Source organism: Pelodiscus sinensis, chromosome 10 (assembly GCF_049634645.1).
Source record: "Pelodiscus sinensis isolate JC-2024 chromosome 10, ASM4963464v1, whole genome shotgun sequence".
Taxonomy (NCBI): domain Eukaryota; kingdom Metazoa; phylum Chordata; order Testudines; family Trionychidae; genus Pelodiscus; species Pelodiscus sinensis.
Genome location: NC_134720.1, coordinates 21237929 through 21259977, shown reverse-complemented (window position 1 = coordinate 21259977; position 22049 = coordinate 21237929). Strand labels below are relative to the sequence as shown.

At 43.8% G+C, this 22049-nt stretch overlaps 1 protein-coding gene across 4 annotated transcripts in view; it reads left to right on the top strand.

Annotated features, from left to right (window-relative positions):
* Positions 1-22049, top strand: part of GK5 (glycerol kinase 5) — a 66847-nt gene that overhangs the window by 30523 nt on the left and 14275 nt on the right. For all 4 annotated transcript variants that reach the window (XM_075937655.1, XM_075937653.1, XM_075937652.1 and 1 more), the window contains 7 exons: positions 95-170; positions 3192-3253; positions 3854-3927; positions 4247-4307; positions 7781-7907; positions 15656-15760; positions 19441-19535. In XM_075937655.1, coding sequence (XP_075793770.1) covers positions 95-170; positions 3192-3253; positions 3854-3927; positions 4247-4307; positions 7781-7907; positions 15656-15760; positions 19441-19535 — 600 coding nt within the window. The remainder of the gene's footprint in view (positions 1-94; positions 171-3191; positions 3254-3853; positions 3928-4246; positions 4308-7780; positions 7908-15655; positions 15761-19440; positions 19536-22049) is intronic.

The following is a 22049-nucleotide window of genomic DNA, read 5'->3' as shown; positions in this document are numbered from 1 at the left end:
CAGTTAAATATTTGGGAACGGGGGGGGGGGGAAAGCATTCCTTTCTTCAGATCCACACTGAATACACTTTCTTTGTTTGTTTTTTGGTTTTCAGGTGCAACAAGCAGTCAATACAAATAATTGCTGTTTTGGAACAATTGACACATGGCTATTATATAAACTCACCAAAGGTGAGTTTGCAAGCACTGGATAAACAATACATATTTTAAATCTAAGCAAAGATGTTGAATGCATCCCCCTATCTTTATTCCAAAGAGCCTAACTGCCACATCAGTATGATGGATTTGGGCTACTTATGAATACTGAATGTTGTTCTGATTTCTGGCATATTTGCTGTATGAACATATTGTTTTACCTCAGGGTGGGGCTGTCCCAAAAAATAGGCAGAAAATAAAAGAAGCTCAAGAGAGCTACCTTGGCAAACACTTGACTTATTAAGGTACCTTGCTAAAATTTTTAGCTTTGATGGCAGGAAAAGCCTCATGACAAAAAGGAACAAAACTGTAACCAGGTTTTAAAACAAGATCCCCTCAAGAAAAAGAGACCGTAGTTGTTTGGGGGAACCAGTGGGAGACACAGGCCTTGCCTAAGTTGCCATCAAAGGGGATAGTAAGGCTTTAGGTAAGATAGACATGTTTGTAGACTGTTTTGTTTTAAAATATATGTAATCTGAAAGCTTTATTCCTGTAAGTCTTGTTTGCACATGTAAATAATACTTTTGTTTTAAGAAGGTTGTCTGATCACTATATACCAGTGCTCACCCACTGCCTAAGGGAAGAACCACAGGTGCCTGAGCTCAGTGAGACCTTCAGGGTAAGAATGGTGGGATACACAGGGTTTAGTAGCCCAGGGTCAAGTCTAAGAATAGGAGAATTGCAAAATTCCACCCAGGTTAGGTAAGGGTGTGAGATTTGACACCAAGAGAGAGAGAGTGCAGTATGAGTTTTGAACCCAGGTCCACAGAAGCTCCCACGCTTGAACTCCCCACTTGGTAGTCTGTTCACAGCTGCTGACCCAGGGTTCATAAAGCCAAGCCCAGTTTGAAGCTTCTCTGGTGTATCACTGATGGAGTCCCAAAGCAGCCAAAAGGTTTGCTTGCTTTATTTAAACCAAGAACAGGAAGCCGTTCAAACTGGGATCCACCCTTCTTTGGGCTGTGTGCCTTAGGCTTCCAGCTTCTGCTCCTCCGGTTTGACTTCTCGTGTCATGGCCTGGCTTGGCTCTTGATCGCTGACTTCTGGTTCTGGTCTCCAATTTGTCTCCTGTTTCTGATATCCTGGAATCCTGACTCTTAATTCCTGACTGTGAACTCCAGCTCTCATTGTTTGTTCTGGCTGCCCATGATTCAGCCTTGACATACTCCTGTAATCATGATATATGGTAATTTAATATGGCAATAAATGGAATATGTAGGATTTGGCATTAGACGGGTCCAAAAATACCTGGTCAGTTGACTGGTCAAAAGTTGTCAATGTCAAAAATGGTCAAATATTTTGAAGAGCTAATTAATTAGAACAGTAAGAAAAAAGAGTAAGACTTCATGGTGTTCAATAGTCCAATAGACTCTTTCAAAAACAAGTTAATTAACTCCATTATTTTAACTCAGAAAAGTTTAAAACACAATGAAATTAAGTACTGGAAAATTATAGAATAATTATTACTTTTTAAAGTACTGTTAAGTTGGCATTTAAATGGTGAACGTTATTCAAGACTGAACTGTTTAAAAAAGAGAGAAACAAAATTAAACAAACACATAGCCACTAAAATTTATTTTAAAATTAACTTACGTTAAGTTGGCAGCAGGCCAGCTTAACAAGTAGTGTAATGGTTGTGCATAATAGTCACTTTGTTTTGGGGGAGGAATTTTAATGAAAATGTACCTTCTTCTTTCACTGCCTTCTGAGTAACTTGATAAACCTACAGAAGTTAAGTTTAGGTTGATAGCCCTTTAGGTTAGGGCAGTGTTTCTCTACCTTTTTTTTATAAAGTACCCCTTTTTTTAAAAAAAAAAATTATAAGTACCCCCCAGTACCTACAGTTTTCACACACACACAACTTTTTTCTACTGTTGCAACACATTTGTTTAAACAACTTAATTATAGCCAGGTGGGCGATGAAATTTTTGGATGTAAAAAGTACAAAAATAATAAAACACTGTAAAACTTAAAACAAAAATTCAGTTTTCTCCAAATTTCAGTTTGTTGACATACTCCCCAGACTTCTCTCAAGTACTCCTAAGGGTACTCGTACCACTGGTTGAGAAACACTGGGGTAGGGTGTGTGTCAAAACAGTAGGCTGCTTTACTGATGTCAGGATATTGTTGCTATAATAATTTACTTTTGTTAGACAGTTAGTTGACATAATTTGATCTGTCAGTTGACTGGCTTGCCAAGCTTAGGAGTGTCGTTCCACTTCTGGTTAACTGCGTGTAGGTAAAATAAGGTCATTATCTGATTGAGATAGAATAGAGATTTCACCACTGGACCCAACCACATCAGCCACCAAATCAGAGGCTCATTTAACTGCACATCCACTAATGTGATCTATGCCAACTATGCCCCACTACCATGTATATGGCCAAACTGGAGAGTCTCTATGGGAAAGAATTAATGGACACAAATCAGATATCTGAAAAGGCCACACACACAAACTTGTTGGAGAACACTTTAATCTGCCTGGACACTCATTAATGGATCTCCAAGTCCCCATTTTATTTCAGGCCAATTCCACAAGCCAAATACACAGGCAAGGGTTCTAACTTAACTTCATGTACAAGTTTAATTCTTTTCAGATTGGAATGAACAGAGATATCGGCTAGCTCACACACTACCTTCCGCATCCTAATGACCTAACCAACCAACGGAGATGCTAATTGTTCTTATCAGCGTCTTGTAACTTGAAAAATCTATTTGCAGTCTTTTTTCTCCTATTTTCTCCCTCCTTTCCCCCATTTCCACCCCTTCCCTTATTTATTCTTGGATCTGGACTTTTAATACTCCTGTCATCTGAAGAAGTGGGTTTTGCCCATGAAAGCTCATAGTACCATCTACATGTTTTGTTAGTCTTTAAGGTGCTACTAGACTATTTGTTGTTTTTTAAGTTTTTCCAGTTACAGAGTAGTAACTCATCTAGACCTCTGAAGCTTCTGAATAGTTAGGCATTAAAAATCTTATTTATTCCTTGTTTTTAGGTTCTGTGTATGCAACAGACTATTCCAATGCCAGTTCAACAGGGGTTTTTGAGCCATTTCAGGTATGAATTAGGGATGTTAGATTTAGATTAATTTAATAATAATGTAACCATCTAAACTTAGCAGTTACATGATTATTCAGTAGACCCTGGTGTCAGGGAATGTCAACCAGTGCTCTCCTAGTCCCACTTCCAGGGAGCCCCCTGCCACTTCACGCTGCTGTCTCTGTATCAGGGATTAGAAAATGGGCTCCCTGTGCAGACCAGCAGACAGAGGCAGCACCTGGGCCCACCGCAGACAAGGGCCGCTCCATGGCAGCCTCCCTTGTCTCTCCCCACCTTCCCACACTGATAGAGGCAGCAGGGGAGGTGGTCCACAGAGCCAATGAGCCCCCCAAATACCAGCTTCTGCATCTCCCCCACCTCCTGCTGCCTCTGTGGGGGGAAGCAGGTGTTTTGAAAGCTGACTTCCTGCATGTACCAGTTCCTGCGTGCGCCCTTCGCCCTCTGTGGTTGATAGGATTAAGCGATAAATCCAGGCTTATTGGTTAATCGTTTAGTCCAACTATATGTTGACCTCCCTACTATGAATCTATGAAAATCATGTTATGGATTGTTCTTTGAGACTGGCTACCTTTTTTTAAAATTTCTCTGTTGTTTCAGATGTGTTGGAGTTCTCTTTTGAACAAATTATTTTCAATACCGATATCCATATATCCTGCAGTGGAGGACACAAAGTATGTATGCAGGCAGAATCTAAACAAAAATGTAACATCTGAAAATTATTGTTAGAAAAAGGTAACAAATCTCTGAAGATATTAAAAAGTAATATATTAAATGAAGCCAAAGATAATTTAAATTGTAGATATTTGTAGTTGCACATTTTTGACTGATTTGTAGGTCCAAATTGGTAGGGAAAAGATAAAATAATAGCTTCATGATTTATGTAAATATTAAAAACTAGTAGCATTGTGTATGTTGAGGACTTATTTTAAATTACATTTTTTAATTTCTAAAATTGTCAGTGCAGTGACTTTTTTTAACATTTATTTTAAGTCACAGCTTTGGTTCAGTTGATGCTGAAATATTTGGGGTGCCTATTCCAATAGTGGCCTTGGTGAGTGAAAATCTTTAATTATTTTTTTATTTGAGTGAATAGTGGGATTTTTTTGTAAATACTCTTGTCTGTATTTATAATTATTAGTTTATCTGTGTTACCTGTGTTTTCTAAAATTCCACTTTGCTCCAAGACGTTTGTTTTCATGGAGAACAAAGGAAAAGTTTCTAACCCTTGTGGTTCTGAAGCAAACCATCCAGAGAGGGAACATAACCTTTGAGGCATTGAATTAGGACTTATGAGATCAGGGTCGTTTTCTAAGTCAGTGTTGTAGGCCCTGATCCGGCAATGGGTTCTACCTATCATAACTCCTTTTGGATTCAAGATGGGTGGAAAAGACACTGTGCTCACGGGTTTCCTTGATGCAGTAGAGCTTTATTTTCTCTGTACATTAGTTCCCCATACATATGGTGACCATATTTTCTAAACCAAAAGTACGGACACATTAGCCATGCCCCCTGTCACAAGAAGTCCCACCCCTGGAGGTAGTACTGCCAGGGTCACATGATCAGAAGTAAAGGGTGTAGTGTAACCTCTCTAAGAGTTCCTTCCACCATCATCCTACCAATAGGAATGAGTTTGGCCCCCATAGGACTCTCACATGCAACTATCCTGCAATAGAATTAATTCAATTTACATTGCATTAACTCTGGGGTGAGATGCTGGGGAAATGTTCCCTCTGAGATTTTCCTCCCATGAGCGGAGTGAATTTTGTCTTGTGCACCAGTATTGAGTTCACGTGCACTTGTTCAGCTGTGTGCCACTGTGGCATCCAAGTTATTAATAAATATCTTATAAACCTCTCCTTTTTCCCTCCGCTGCCATGTCTCCCACCGTCCCCTCATCTGCTCCTCCGATGCTTGGTGCTACCCCCCACCCCTCACACTCCTCAGGTGTCCTGACTCAGCCCTTTGGGGACCTGCCCCTGTCCCCTGCACCAACTCTTCTCTTCCCCCTGTGTCTACTCCTCCTCTAGCCCCACTCTGATCATTTGTAGCTGCCCCTCCCCATTCCCTCTTCTAACACCTCCCTCTACCCACCTGCCCTGCCTCTGACCTCTGGTGCCCATCCCACCCCTCCATGTGTCTTCCCTTCTGCTTTGCCCCCAGAAATCCCTGGCACCTTTCCTTACCCCTGAACCTTCCTGGTACCTCCTCATCAAGTAGTGAAATGTCTGGCAGGGCTTTCTGGGACATATCACTACTTGATGGGGCACTAGGACAGAGTATTCAAATTCAGGACAGTCCCTGAAAAATCAGGACATATGGTCAGGACATAAAGTAGGGATGATAATTCACTACCTCTATAGGGCTGGTGAAATCCATTACTGTTTGTGAGATAACAAATACTGTAGAAAATCTATTTGTAAATAAAATATGAGCTGATTGTAAAAAATTATATCCAACAACTGCCATTCATCTCAGTGGAGTGTAATCCCTGAAGCTAGTTTAAATGTCAGTTTTGGTAACTGTTTCACTGATTAGCTGGAAGTTTCCTTCTAAAAGTAATTTGCTTATTGTTGGAGACAGTTGTGGACTGTTAAGGGGTCAGTTGGGGAGGTGGTTAGAGGTTGGGGTCAGAGAAATAAAAGTTAAACACTTCAAAACTTCAACTATGTCGTCCCTACCCACAAAGGGGAACACAAATGACCACCTCTGTGTTTTGATATTCTAAAAACCATTACTGTTCCATTTGTCATGTGCCAAAACATCAAACTTTTCCCTTGAATGCTTCTGCAGTATTTTTGTTAATACTGTGTATTTAAAAAAGAAGGAAAAATGGAGTGGCATATTGAAAGTTGGGAACTGAATAAAATAAAATGAAGAGAATTGAGTTTTTGATTGAATCTAATATTAAAATAACTCAGGATATAATTTACTGATTGTGTTACTCATTTTCACAATTAATTCATTTTAAAACCTCCATTTTTGAACTTTTACTTGAAATTGTTGCAGAATTTTCAGTTTGCTAAATGATTTAGGTGCAGTAAGCTGCTTAGTAAATGGAGCATTGGTTCTGGTGAAATCATCTTGTATATAATTTTGATTTAAATGAGAAAAACTGAAGTACGAGGAAGAAAAAAAATGAGGTAGGAAGCTGTATATCAAAAACTAGACAAGTGATTGCTGTGGTACAAAATAAATGCAAATTTTTCTGCACTTTATTAAAAACATATCAAAAAGCTTTGTAACCAAGCCTTACAAAGCTCATCATATTGATCTGATTTTCCCAGAAGTGGAAGATTGCTTGGAAGAGGATAAGTTGTTGTTTATAACTTATACAGGCAGTCCCTGGGTTACGTACAAGATAGGGACTGTCGGTTTGTACTTAAGTTGAATTTGTACTTAAGTTGGAACTGGCGTCCAGATTCAGCCGCTGCTGAAACTGACCAGCGGCTGTCTACAGGAAGCCCGAGGCAGAGTTTCTCTTCCCCGGGCTTCCTGGAATCAGCCGCTGATCAGTTTCAACAGCAGCTGAATCTGGACGCCTGGGACAGAGCAGCTGGGACACTGCCGGGTAGGTCCCCGCAGCACCGCACCTCGGAGCTGCGGGGACCAACCCGGCAGCACCCCAGCTGCTCTACCCCAGGTGTCCCCAAGTCAGAAGCTGCTGAAACTGATCAGCGGCTGATTCCAGGAAGCCCGGGGCAGAGAAACTCTGCCTCCAGCTTCCTGTAGTCAGCTGCTGGTCAGTTTCAGCAGCGGCTGACTTGGGGACACCTGGGGCAGAGCAGCTGGGGTGCTGCTGGGTTGGTCCAGTAGCGCCGCTCCTAGGCGGCTTTGCTCCGCGTCTCCCTGGTCTGCTGGGGACCTCTCCCCCAGCAGACCAGGGAGACGCGGAGCAGCTTTTCTCGCCCCAGAGGACGCGGGCGGCGGGACCACGGCGCGTCTGGGCGGTCCCGCTGCCCGCATCCTCCGGGGTGGGAAAAGCCCCGTTCGTAAGTACGGATCCGACATAAGTCGGATCCGCGTAACTCGGGGACTGCCTGTATAGAATAAAGGATAATTATTTAGATATGTTGCATAGGACAGGGAACTTTGGCCATTAGCTTTTTCAAAACAGTTTAGATTTGGCTTATTTTTTATACCAGTTCTAACAGATATTGATGATAAGCAGCGTTCTATTTAAGTAGACACTTACCATGGGATGTGTCTCAGCCATTGTTTGAATAGTACTTTATACTGCTAGTAGTACTGCTGAAATCTACAGTGTAAGCAAAGATGGTAGAATTTGGTCCATTATGATTAACATAAGAGAGTTGAAAGTCTTGAACTTGAAAGAGACTTGAAAATCAAAAACAAAACTGCCATATATAAAAGAATTTGTATTTTATCATTGTTACTTTTTCAGAAAAGGAAATATATGAATATGATTATTCTAAAGTGTGAAATATATGTATTTGAAGATGGGGGAAATCTTATGCATCAAAATTTAGCTGCTGTTAGTAATTGGTATGTTTGTTTGCACTGTAGGTAGCTGACCAGCAGGCAGCCATGTTTGGACAATGCTGCTTTCATGCAGGAGATGTTAAAATAACCATGGGAACAGGTACCTTTTGGGATGTTAACACTGGGAACCAACTTCACACGTCTAGGGCAGGTAAATTTTGGCATTTAAAACTGTTTTATCATTTTTTTTACCTGTTTTTTAAAGATGATTGCAACAAGGTTAAAAATAGGTTTTGTCTTGAATTTTTTGCTGCTTTTGGAATTAAAGGAATGAAGGGCATTTTCTTCTTTGAATGGTGTCCCTGTATGTGCTCCCTTCTAAGTATGCTTAGAAGTGCCCCCATCACCTTCAGTCAGAGATTTCTCATAGCAGTGTCCATTTGATCCCATCTATGGTCTCAGAGAAACTTGTATTTCTCAAAAGTGTAACCTCTATCTGGTATTCAAATCTAGAGACAAAATTTCACTCCTTACAATGGAGAGATTGCATCCTGTCTCTGATCCAGGCCAGGAGCATCCTCCTGCATGCCAGTCTCAAAGGAAGTCAGCTGCTTTTTCTGTCTCTGAGCCGCACTCTTCAAGGACATCTGAGAGAGAGAACAAGATTCCTCTCAAGTCTTCCAAAGACCTGAGTTCTCCAGATACGGAATCAAGCTCAAAGAAGTTTGTCATCATCTCTCCCATGTCCCATTGGTCTCCAGTATTGTACCCACAAGGCTGCTGGTTCCTCTGGTACCAAGAACTCTGTAAGCTCACAGACGCTTAAGTATCGGACTTCAAGAGACCATTGGTACCAACAGGAAGACCGTGTCATCAAGAAGAGCTCTACTGTGGTACTGAAAAAGATGAAAAAGAGGGCTTGAACTGTGACCAGATTCTCTCCAAAATGTTCAAAACTCATGGTATTGTTAACTCCCTTAGCTACTGTTACTAAGCTCATTCCCAGGCCATGATACTGACCCTATCAGTACCATAAGAATTGAGGTTTCCCTGGATTCTTCACAGCGTCAGAGACTCCTGATTAACCATTGCTCATATGCAAACTCTGCTTTGTACCCAGAAATTCCAAGTCTTTGGACATACCTGTCTGGTACCAATGGTGTTACCTCACATTTCTTCAATACCAGGAGTCTCCAGATCTCTGGACACCCATCCAGTACTGATAGTGTACCACAATCTGCTTCTTCTGCCCCACTGTTACTGAATGACATTAGAGGGGGAGGATTCTGATGAAGATTTTGACTTAATCTTCCAAATATCTATGCAAGGCTTTCTGCACCACTCCTATGGGGTCTCAACATCTGCTGTTGACAGATATAGACAACCCTTCTCACCCTATCTTTCCAAGAGACCAAAGTCTCAGGCAGAGACCTTTGAGGAATAAGAGGCCAGGGCTGACAAGATTTTCCTACATGAAACATTTCTTCATCCCCAAATGCCACCTAGATTCATAGGACTGGAAGGGATCTCAAGGTCATCTAGTCCAGTCCCCTGCACTCATGGCAGGGCTAAGTGTTTTCCAGACCATTCTTACAGTTTTAAGTAGTTTCAGGATCTCATCAAGAGGGTTGCAAATTCTTTACAGATCACCCTGGTGGAGATTAAAGAAGTGCATGATAAGCTGCTCAGTATTCTCCATGCAGCCTCCTCTGCCCATATTGCCTGTCAGTCAAAAAGGCACTCTTGGGTCCTACAACGGTCATCTCACATACTTTGGCCTGAATTCCTCCCACGTGCAAAAGGGCAGACAGAAATATTACGCTCTTCCTCAGGAGCCAGAATTTGTATTTGCTCACCCATCCCCTAATTCCTTGGAAGGTGAGGTGGTTAACAAACATGGAAGGCAGCTCTACACTAAATCTATGGCTTGTAATAAAAATCATAAGCGTCTCAACCTCTTTGTTAAGCAATCTTATTCCTCAGTTACTTTACAGTTTAGAATTTCCAGCTACCTCTGGCTTAATGACAAAGAACAAAAACACAAATTATACCAAGCTGAACTCGTTTATTGAACATAAGGGCTATGTCTACACTGCAACACTATTTCAGGATCCCAGAGTACCCCAAAATAGCTATCCTGTGTCTTCACAGCAAGCCCATTATTTAAAAATATAACAGGCTCACTATTCCGACATCCCTGTAAACCTCATTCCATAAAGAGTAAGGGACGTTAGTGGGTTACTTTGAAATTTCGTATTGTGTAGACAGCACCAAATTACAAAATAAGCTAGATCGAAATAAGATACGCAAATTGAGCAATGTGAATTGCTTATCTTATGTTAAGCTATGATGCAGTATAGATGCATCCTTGCTGACAACACAGAGAACAGTTCCAGGCAATTATTGCAGAAGACTAACTGCTTGCCATGATTTCTCAACAGACTTTTCTTGACTCTCTTGATACTGCCACTCCTTCAACTTCTGTGGAGGTAGTAATAAGGAGAGCCTCCTGGCTACACTTCTCAGGATTTCCAAAGGAGGTCCAGACTAGGATAGAAGACCTCCCTTTTGATGACATTAAGTTGTTTGCAGACAACACTAATGAATCTCTATACATTAAAAGATTCCAGGGCCATTTTAGAATCTCTGGGAATCTACACACCAGCTCAGAAGAGAGAATTTAGTAGGTCCCAGACAGCACAGAGATCTCATCCCACCCAGTTACTGAGCTCATAGAAGCAGTATGAACCTCGTCCCATGAGACAGAAGTTCTAGAGTAGGATACTACCTTCATCCTAGCCTTCAACTTCACAACCTGCCACATCAAAGTATTAATTTTAATGGGATCATCGAGGTCCCGAGTTGCCATTCTCTTTCTTACCGGCTGCAGCATTTCACTTGCCTTCTTCCCTTCAGCAGCCACCTTTACCACTTCCAGTAAGCTTTGAAGTCCCTTGCTATGGACAAGTGGATTTTGGAGATTATATGCAATCAGATTGTCAATAGGGCACCTTACCTTCCAGGGACATAGACAGCAGGCACTTGTTTGAAACCATGAATGGGTGCTTCATGTAATCTGAAATGGGGCACACCTCAGAAATACACCCAGTTTTGTCCCAGAGCAGGGCTGCGTCACCACTCCCTGGGTGATGCCTTTCATTTGCAGTGGTTGTTGGGTCTTCTGTATGCAAGCCCTCAGGCTCCTCTGATATCCATACTTCTACACAAAATAAAAAGGTCTGGGCCAGAGTTATTTTGATTGTTCCAATGTGGCCCAGACAAACATAGTTTCCTTACCTGTTCTCATTTATCATCCTCCACCACTGCTCTTCTCCCAGAAGTGTGGAAAGAGCCTTCACTTCAGTCTCAGAATCCTTCATCTCAAACCATGGCTGATCATTGGTTCACAGGTATAGAAATGGCCTGTTCACAGCAAGTAAAAAGAGTGCTACTGTGCAGCAGAAAACAGTCTGCATGCTGCATTTAGTTACAAAAATGCACGGGATTTTCCTGCTGGTGTGATGTCACTTTGCACCAGCAAGCTCATCACTTCCAGACATACTGGACTACATTCTAAAACTAAAGAGCTTGGGGTTTTTACTGAGTTCCACTAGAGAGTTCATTTGGCTGGCATCACAGCCTTACATTCTCCAATAAAAGGTTATAGTAGAACCTTAGAGTTACAGATACCTTGGGAATGGAAGTTGTCCATAACTCTGAACAAAAACACAGCTCTGGCTCTAGAAGTTTGCTCAAGGGATGTTACATTTAGATTAACTGGTTAATCGATAGTCAATGCAATTTGCTTCAACTATTCAATAAGTCAATAAAGGTGCCTCTGCCTTCAAAGTGTAGCAACAGCCCCAGGGTTGCCACAGGCTGGAGCACCCCCCATCTGTGGTGCAGTGGGCCCAGCTAGATTGAAGTGCCCCCTCCCACAGCACAGATCGGGGGCTGCTTGGGCCCACCACAGGCAGGGGCTGCTCCAGTTGGGGCAGGCCTACCATGCGCCACCGCGGGTGGGTGGGGAGTTGTTCCAGCTCAGCTGAGCTGCTGGTTAACTGGTAACTGGTAAGCACGCAGTAAGGGTGATGTTTACTGGTTATCCCAGGGGTGGGCAAGAGGCACCTAGTGGCTCAGATCGAGCCCGCCAAGTGGCCGGATCCAACCTGTGGCTGCCTCGCTGGTGCCCTTACTACAGAGCAGCAGCAGCCACTTTAAACAGCACGCTGCTAATTGCTATGTAGTCTGGGCAGGGAGGAGAAAGCTTTGTGTGCTGTCCCCACCCCCTAGCAAAATCCCTCCATTTCCATTGGCCAGTTTCTGGCCAATAGGAGCTGACTCATTTTGCTGAAAGCAGGAGCAGCGAATGAAGCCTCCTCACTCCCCCCCTATGCTGGAGCAGAGGCACATGGAACAGACCACCCAGCAGTCAGGAATAGAGCCTGTCTCGAGTTCCTGCAGAGCTGCTAGCTGGGAGCCACCTAGGTAAGTGCCTCCCAGCCAGATCCTGCTTATGGCACCCCATCCCCATTTTTCCCCCAACTACGTGCTCCAGGCCACCACCCATTCCAAGATTTTGGTAAGTGGTCAAGGGTTGCACTTCTGTGGATGGGGCCAGGGTCTGGGACCCTCTGTATCCTGTCCCCACCTCCTCCAGGTCACAGCTTCCTCCCAGACCCTGCACCCTAACCTATGTCCTTCCCCCAGGCCAGAATAATTTCCTGCACACATAGTTCTTCCTGACCCTGCTCCCCATTCCCCTGCCTCACATCACCACCCAAACTCTCTGCACCCCTTTCTCCCCGGTCACTATTCCCTCCCACACCTTGTACTGCCTCCTACACCCCTCCCCCGGGCCAGAATCCTCTCCTGTACCCATAACCCCTCCTGGACCCTGCACCCCAAGCACCCTGCCCCAGATCATAACCCCCTCCTTCGCCCAAACTCCCTCTCAGACCCCACATTCCCTCCTGCTCCCTTCTATAGCCCACCTGCTGACCCAGACCCTGTGTGTCCCCCACCCCCAAAGTGCAGCCCTTGACCACTTACCAAAATCTTGGAATGGCCCTCCACTAAAAATTATTGTTCCTCCCAGGTAAACCACTGACACCCCTAACTCCCACTCCATGTACAAATGTTTGACTGTCCCTTGAGTTGTCTCAGATACTTCACCTGTTATGTATTCCAGCACAGCTTTACAAAAGAGTGAGTCTATTAAACAGTCACCAAGTCACTTTATAAGAGTAAAAGCTATGCAATACTAGATACACCAGGTGAATTGTTAAGTAGACACATTCCCTCAATTTTGAAAGCAGCTCCTCTCTGACATAGGGATGTTAAATATTAGTTAATCGAATAGTTGATTAACCTCATGAGTTCTTATCAGTTACTCAACTATTTTGTAGTCCCTGGGGGTGGGGCTGGCAGTCAGTGCACTCCAGCCCCACTCCCAGCGAGCCCCCTGCTACTCTGCACTGCTGTCTCTCTATTAGAGGCAGCAGCGCGGGGAGCCAGGCAGGAGCTGGTCCTCCAGGGGAGCCAATTTAAAATCCAGTTCACCTCACGGATTGGTTGGCTGCCTGCCACCCTGCGCTGTTGCTTCTGATACAGAGGCAGCAGCACAGGGTGGCAGCAGCCCCTGTCCAGACTCAGTGCAAGCCGGAACTGAGCTGGGCTGCCTGCCCACCTGGCTCTTATTACACTTTAAATACAGAGCCACAATGGGCGTAGGTCCTGGGCCCAGTGCAAACTAGAACTGAGCTGGGCTGCTGGCCAGCCTGCTAAAAGATTTACTGCTGGGGGGAGGTGGGAAATGTATGTAATCTATATCATTAACCTATACACTTTTACTTGTTGGTTAATTGACTATACTATTACATCCCTACTTTGACATCTTCAGGCATACCACTAATAAAGTATGAAACAGTGTAGTCTGTCTTTAGTTTGACAAAGGCACTGTTTGCAGTTTGGGAATTACTTGAAGATCATTAACATTTTAAACCAGTTCTTTGTAATTGTGCTTTATACTCTGCACAGTTTGCAAACATATCCAATGAGAGATATTTGTGTTGATGTTACCAGTTTAAGTAATGATGATTTGTTGATGTTTTTTCAAGTCTTTAAGCTTTCTCTGAAAAAAAATGTTCAGGTTTATCTTCAATCATGTGTGATTAGTTTCCAAAGGTATGAATAAAGACATTGGCTGGATGGCCCGCTACATTCCACATCCTAATGAGATAAAAAAACAAACAATGAGTACTTAAGAACAATTTGCAACTTCTTTATCAGCTTCATGTAGCATGGAGACTCTGACTGACTGTTTCCTTTTTTTTTTCCTTCTCTTCCCCCATCTCCTATTTATTTCAAAACTGGACCTTATAAATCCATTCATCTGAAGTGGGTTCTGCCCATGAAAGCTTATGATACCATCTACATGTTTTGTTAGTTTGAGCTGCAAGACTATTTGTTGTTTTTTAAGTGTTTCTAGTTTCCAAATGTTACAGTAACTTTGAAAGCTTCATACTTTCAGCAGGCAGCACTGCTTCATACTTTCAGCAGGGAACACACTATTATTTCAAATTAACTGATTTAAAGCCACATTGTATTTACCATTGTATTTCTGCATTTCTTTGTTCTTTTGAAGCTGTTATTAGCAAAACTGTGTCCTTTTCACAAAATTATCCATCTTTTACTGAATCACATCCTAGCAACAAATGAACTGCTCCACACACTGAATTATTTCACGTATGCATAAGAACATGATGTTTGTTTTATACTCTTAACGTACATATTTTAAATTGGGATTCGTATTGTTTTGTATAAGGCAAATCTCACAGCACAGTGCCACAGATGGCTAGCAAAAGCACAGAGACATCCTAATTATGAAACTCTTTCTCTTACATAGAATTGTATATTGAAAAATGAATTTTCAGAAATATTTTTGTCACTGTTTGAGTACCTTCAGTGAATGGCACTGTTTTTTCCCTCATGACTGTTGTTTTATGTTTCTGTATCTCTGTGTATTTTCTGCTTGGAGTCTGAAGCCTTTTGATTTATATTAGGACTAAGAATATTCAGAACCCTGTAGAAATCTTTTTGTGTAAGTAACTTCTGTAATTTAAGAAAATCATGTGTACACGTTGAATAGCTTTAATTATGGGCAGATATATTTTAAATTGCAGAATTTTATAGCTTTTAAGACTTTTTGTTTCTAACATCCACATGCTAAATAATGTTTCTAACAAGAATCTTAACTTTGTAAAATCCTAAACTGCTTCATGAAGCTCTCAAAACATCTATTCTTTAGTAGTTATTTTTATTCTTTCAGTGGCCTTTTTTGTAACTAGATATAGTAACTCTAAATTGATTATTGTTTGCTTTTCATATCTCCTCTATTAAAAATAAACTATTCTTGTCTGGTTTACTTTTGCATTTTTGGTGGAATATTTTCTTTTAAGGCCCCACAAAATGTTCAAGGAATGTAAAGGAAGTAGACAAAAATTGTGCCTACATGTTGAACTTCTCTAGTCTGGCACCCTCAGGACCTAACCTGTGCTGAACCAGAGAATTTTCCCAACCACAGGAGGTCAATATTGTCTAGCAGCATTATCAATGCTTCCACTGCTTACTGGGCTATTAGAAGACACTTAAGGGTAAATTAGAGCTAAATAACAGCATAGAACACTGAGAGCAAGGACTAGTGGCTGTAAACAAACTTTATGGGACTGCAGGAAACTTGTCCACACCCATGATATGTGGACATCCAGCTATCTAGAATCATACCAAACCACGGATGTTGCCGGACAAGGGAGTGCCGGACTACAGAGGTTCAACCTATACAGTTTAAGGACATTTTGTTGTGTTTTATTTCATCTCCCTGAAAGCACTTAATGGACTTGAATACTTTTATTTTATTTTCTATGTTTGTGCATATACACGCATGTGCAAAATTTTAAGGTCTGTATCCACTGGTTGGTTGGAAGATTGGGAAAGAGGTGGTCTTCTTAACTGAAGGCAGCGCAGCAGATGCTGGCTCTACCATAAAATGGGCTAAGAAGTTAGGTAAGTAACTTATTAATATATATATAATGCTATAAAGCAATGTTCCCTGTAAGATGCTGCTTTATAGGATTCTCTAGCTGGCTCCTGTTCAAGGTATTAGGCTTCCATTATTTCTCTTTAATAGGTAAGTGGTATAATTTATCCTGGAAAATTCCCAGTGGTGGCAATTCCACAGTCTCTTTAAGTAGCCTGTTGCATTGCTAGGATTTTTTTTTAAAACTATAGTAATATCTAACTTGAAATTTCCTTGTTGAAATGCAGGCCCATTAGTTCCAATTGATTAATGAAAAAAATGGATTCCTGTTCTTTTAGTAATATTCCTTTTTCTTGTTTGTCATCTTTTTTTCTTGACTGAACATGCTCAATTCTTTTAATATTTCCTTTGGAGCAGTGGTTCCCAACCTTTTGGAGCATATGGACTCCTTTTCAATCTATTACAGTTTCACGGACCCACTCCTTGTGGGAGGAAAAAAAAGAAAAGTAAGGGGGGAAAAAAGAAAAGGAAAGTAAGAAACGACTACGGGGCTATGCCCCCTGCTCACTATGCTCACCAACCCCGCTGTCTCTGGGGGTAAGCAACCATGGTTTTCCTCCCTCCCCCCAGCCCAAGCTGTGCCAGCTCCGGCTCTTCCCCCTGCCCCTTCCCAGTGGCCAGCCCTAGCTTCTCCCCTCCCCCACATGAGAGGAAGAGCCAGCACCTAAAGCTCCATGGCTCACAGCACATCCCCTTCCTTAATCCCTACCCCCACCTCTGCCTCTATTCCTACATCCACCAATCCTCCCTAACCCTGCCCTACCCCACACTGCCCTCTTTCCATCTCTACCCCCATCTCCATTCCTACACCCACCATCCTCCCTAACCCCTCCCCACACTGCCAATTCCTGCCTCCACCTCCTTCCTCCATTCCTACACCCCATCCTTCCCTAGCCCCGCCCCCTCCATGCCCTCACACTGCCCACCCCCCTTCCTCCATTCCTATATCACCTCACCATTCCCCTTTACCCCACCACCCACATACACCGTATCCCCCTTCCTCCCTTTCTACGCACACCCTGCTCCCTCCCTTGAACAGGCAACCTAACCAGCAAGGAAACTGCGCCAGCGGGTTGGCAGCTGCTCTGAACACTACTAGGCCACCCCTTTGTGATGCCTCAGGCAGCTTGGCGCTGGGCTCAGGACACAGCCACATGGGGCATGGCGGAGGATGGGGTGGTAGGTGGTAGGGGATGCTGGGCACCTCACCCTGTGCCTGGTGCTTGCCAGGTTGAGAATAAAATAAATTCATGTCTACAAACCTATTTCAAAAGCAAGATTTAACAACAGACACTGGAATTATCAAAGGACATTAAATGCTCAACCATGATTTTAATAGGACCTAATTAGTGTTCAGACTAATATCCCAAGCACAGGGGAACTGGCACGGCTCTCACCCCCTCCCCCACTTGGGAGCACCGGGGAAGCAGTGGGGGGAGGGAGTGATTCTTCCCCATGAGTGAAGCTGGGGCTTCCCCATCCCCCCACACAGCGGGAAGCCAGCATTAGTACTCCAACTGCACTGGGACTAGGAGAGGGGGACGAGGCTGCAGCTCCAGGCAAAGGGGGCCTGGGCTGCTCAGGTCAGTGTCGCCAGGCCGCCTGCCGTGCAGAGGTGCCACTCATTACTGCAGCCCTTTACGTGGCTGGGCAGGAGGGAGCCAATCTGGGCTTGGGTCTCACCAGGGCGCCTTGGGAGATGAGATAGCGGGCAGGTGGCCAGGGACACGGTCTGCCTCCCCCTGTGCTTTTCGTGAGCCTGCAGCCCCATCTACCTAGTGTCCGAGGCAGGGGAGCCTGTGCGAGATCAGAGCCTGTGGGACACCAAAGTGATGTGAAGATGTCACTCTGTCATTCCACAGGAGAAACTTTCTTTGATATACAGAAAGAAAAGTAGAAAAGGAAAGTAAGGATCGGGCCCCTGTAGTACCATCTGGGTCCACAGACCACAGGTTGGGAACCACAGCTTTAGAGGCCTTTCAGAAACAGTTAATCATTTCTTTTGTTCTTTCCTGAAAACTCCAATCTTTCTATCTTACATATTTTAAATCTGGTGCCCAATTTTATTTGAATTGTAACTTGAGATAATTGATTACCAGTTACTTGAGATGAGTAACTTGATAGTAAATGTTACTTTAGATGCTGCCTGGGCTCTTTCTCTCCCCCCCCCCCCCCACCACACTTTGCCAGCCTGGGTTCCCCTTACCCCGCCCCACCAGCCCAGGCCCCTTCTCCCTCCCCTGCCATGCCAGTCCAGGTCTCCCTCCTCCCCGCCCTCCACCATGCCAGCCTGAGCCCCTTCTCCCTCCCTTGCTATGCCAGCCTGGAGCCCCCTTTTTCCTTCCCCCCCCCCACCCTGCCAGTCCAGACCCCTTCTCTCTCCCCTTCCACTGCGAGCCTGGGCCCCTTCTCCCTTCCCTACCGCATTAGCTGGGGCTCCTTCTCACTCCCCCCTCAAGCCAGGGTCCCTTCCCCCTCTGCCCCACCACCAGCATGGTTCCTTTCTCCTCTCCAGCTCCCCCATCAACCATGGCGCATGCCAGGCCCGGGGAGACACAGGCGTGCCTGCATGCCCCATGTGGGGTGCAGTGAGGCACAGGTAGTGCTGTGTGCATCCGTCGCTCCGAGGCACTGCAGCCTGCTGTGGTGGGGAAAGCAGCAGTGCAGAGGGCTGCTGTCTCTATCTCTCTCCTTTATTGTCCTGTCTGCGCTGCTCACTGCCCCAGCCCTGCCTGCAGAGCCCAGGGCCGCCTGCCAGGAGCAGAAGGCAAGGAGCAAACAGGTCGGTGCAGCAGCTCCCCCAGGCAGCTCAGGAGTGCTCTGGTAGCTGTGTTAAGTCTCCGTGAGGGCAACCGGACTTTGGGTGGTCAAGCATCACACTCCGGCTCCCCAAGACCCTAGCAGCGGGGGAGCCCGCAAGAGTCCACTGCTGGCATGTAAGTCCAGCTGAAAGGCCCACTCCTAGTGCCTATCCCCGAGCTGCTTTCCCGAGCACCATACTATTTTCCCCTCTCCTCCCACCCAGCCTGTCACAGCTGCTATGTGGGGTCTGCCAGCTACTATGCATGTTTCTTGGCATTGAAAGCCCTGTGGGGTGGAGGTGGAGGAAGGGGGAGTAGAGGCTTGGTTTACAATAGCAATTCCAAGTGGCAAAGGGAAGCAGCAAGGTCGGACTTGAGAGGGAGGAGGCAGGCAGGACACAGAGTCATGTGATTTGAAGGCTTCAATATCTGAGACATAGGTGAGAGGATTATTCTAAGAGGGGTGGGTGAGATTCTGTGGCCTGCACTGTGCAGGGGGTCAGATTAGATGATCATAATGGTCCCTTCTGACCTTAAAGTCTATGAGTCTATGAGTCTATGATGTCACTCTGTGTCATTCTGCCGTCCCACAGGAAAAGGTTTTTTTAATATATAGAGAGAGAGATAAAGTGGTAGGGATATTTGAAAATGGTTGTGGATTTGTCATCTTATTGCTGGATAGTTTTTTTTTTTCATGGGGCTGGTGGAATTGAAATTCAGGAGGTTTTGTTTTCTTAATATATGCCAAATAGACTTTTCTTCATATATTATAATAGTCAAGATTACTAAAAGAAATATTCTAAGTAAATAATTTAATGATGTGACTTTTATGTGCACCTGTACAGATCTTTTCACCAGCGTAGAGGAGATATCAAGAATGGCACAAAGTGTGGTTGATTCTGAAGGAGTGTGTTTTGTTCCCTCTTTTAGTGGTTTGCAGGTAAAAGTGCCATCCTTAATAATATGACAAAAACCATTTATTGTGTCCTGCTTGAACATGAATACTTGTCACTGGTATCTATTCTGTTCTATTCAGGGTCTTGTTCCCTGCCCATCACGTTGGTATCTGGGGGCCTCTTTGAACATCTAAAAACATTAATGAATGTATCCTCAAAAAAAAATGTGAGGTAGGGAAATATTCCCATTTTATAGATGGGGAACTGATTAAGTGATTTGCCCAGTGTCACAAGAACTGAATCCATATCTCTTGCATCTCAGTCCAGAGCCTTCCCCACCAGTCATTATTTTATAGACATCTATTATATTCCCCCTTAGTTGTCTCTTTTCCAAGCTGAAAAGTCTTATTAATCTTTTCTAATATAGCAGCTGTTCCATACCTCTAAACATTTTGTTGCCCTTTTCTGAACTTTTTCCAGAGACAGGGTTTTTTTTTTTTTTTTTTTTTTTTTTTTTTTTTTTTTTTTTGAGGGGCGGAGGGGAGACGGTGGTTCTTGTATTTTTGTTGGTTTTTGTTTTTGAAGTTGAGGCAACCACATCTGCATACAGTATTCAAGATGTGGGCATACTATCTATTTATATAGAAGAAATAAGATATTCTCTATCTTACTCTCTGTCTCTTTCTTAATGATTCCAAATATTCTGTTTGCTTTTTTGACTGCCTCTGCATATTGAGTGAATGCTTTCAGAGAACTGTCCACAATAATTCCAAGATCTCACTGTTGAGTGGTAACAGCTAATCTAGTTGCCATCATTTTATACATATAGTTGGGATTATGTTTTCCAATATGCATTACTTTGCATTTATCAGCATTGAATTTCATCTGCCATTTTGTTGCCTAATTTATTACAGGCAGTCCCCGGGTTACGTACAAAATAGGGACTATAGGTTTGTTCCCTGTGCACAGCAGGGAGACAGGAGCAAAGCCGCAGAGGCGGGGGACCCCGCCGCCTGTGCGGCTTTGCTCCGGGGCAAAGGACAAGGAGACCCGGAGCAGGGGGGCACACCAGGGAGACCCGGAGCAGCTTTTCTCGCCCTGGAGGACGCGGTGGCGGGACCGGTGCGCTCTGGGCGGTCCGGCCGCCCGCGAGCTCCGGGGCGAGAAAAGCCCCGTTCTTAAGTGCAGATCCGACGTAAGTCAGATCCGTGTAAGTCGGGGACTGCCTGTATCTAGTTTTGTCAGATCATTTTGAATCTCTTCACATTCTGCTTGACCTTACTATCTTGAGCAGTTTAGTATCATATGCAAATTTTGCCCCCTCACTGTTTACCCCTGTCTCCAGATCATTTATGAATATGTCCAGAGAAGAGCAACAAATAATTTAAGGTCTAGAAAGCATGACTTATAAGGAAAGAGTGAAATAATTGGATTTGTTTAGTTTGGAAAAGAGAAGACTGAGGTGGGACATGATAGCACTTTTCAAGTACCTAAAAGTTTATTAAAAGAAGGAGAAAAATTAATCTCTTTAACATCTGATGATGTGGGGGAAATCTCATTCCCCTGGGGTACAGAGCCCCCAGAAGGGTCCGAGGCCGGAGGTCAAATCAGTGAGGCAGGAGAGAAATCTAGAAAGGAAAACTTTATGATGCATGCATGCAGGCTGTCACTTCCAAGAGTGAAAGCAGCCCTGAGAGACAGATTCAGGGATTCTTTATACAGTATGTTCAGACAGTTCAGTTGTTGATTGTTTTTCTTTAACATATCAAAGTCTCAGCAGAAGTACTCTGAGATGTTTCTGTTCACACCAGGAGTGCTAGAAGTAAGTTTTACAGCACAAAGCCACATCAGAACTTGAGTGGAGAAGTCTACAAGGCAAACTGTGACAAAGATAAGGGTTTACATGACAAATTGTGACAGACTAGGAGTATCCATGAACTTGAGATAGGCATTGTAAGGGTCTTGATTAGAGTTAATTTGATTTCTCTCTGTTACAGGGAGAGAGGCCTGGAAAACTTTTTAACCCTTACAGCAGTTTTCTTTTAGAGAGTTTTGATTTCCTGCACAGTCCCCCCTTTAGACACAATTGGAGTCATTTGATTTTTCTCCCACAATGATAGGCGAAGAAGCAATGGGATTAAATTTCAGAAAGGGAGGTTTAGGTTGGACATTAGGAAAAACTTCCTAACTTTCAGGGTGGTTAAGCTTAGGATTAAATTGCCTAGGGAGGTTGTAGAATCTCCATCACTGGAGATATTGAAGAGCTGGTTAGGTAAATGTCTATCGGGGCTGATCCTAGGTGGTGCTTGGTCCTGTCATGAGGGCAGGGGAATGGACTTGATGACCTCTTGTGGTCCTTTCCAGTTCTCGTGTTCTGTGATTCTGTGTTGAATAGAATAGGTCCCAGTACAGACCCCTGCAGGTCACGATTGTCCAGCTCTCTCCATTCTGAAAACTAACCATTTATTCCTAACCTTTGTTTCCTATCTTTTAACCAGTTACTACTCCATGAGAGCACCTTCCCTCTCTTTGCTTAAGAGCATGGATGGGGTAACTTT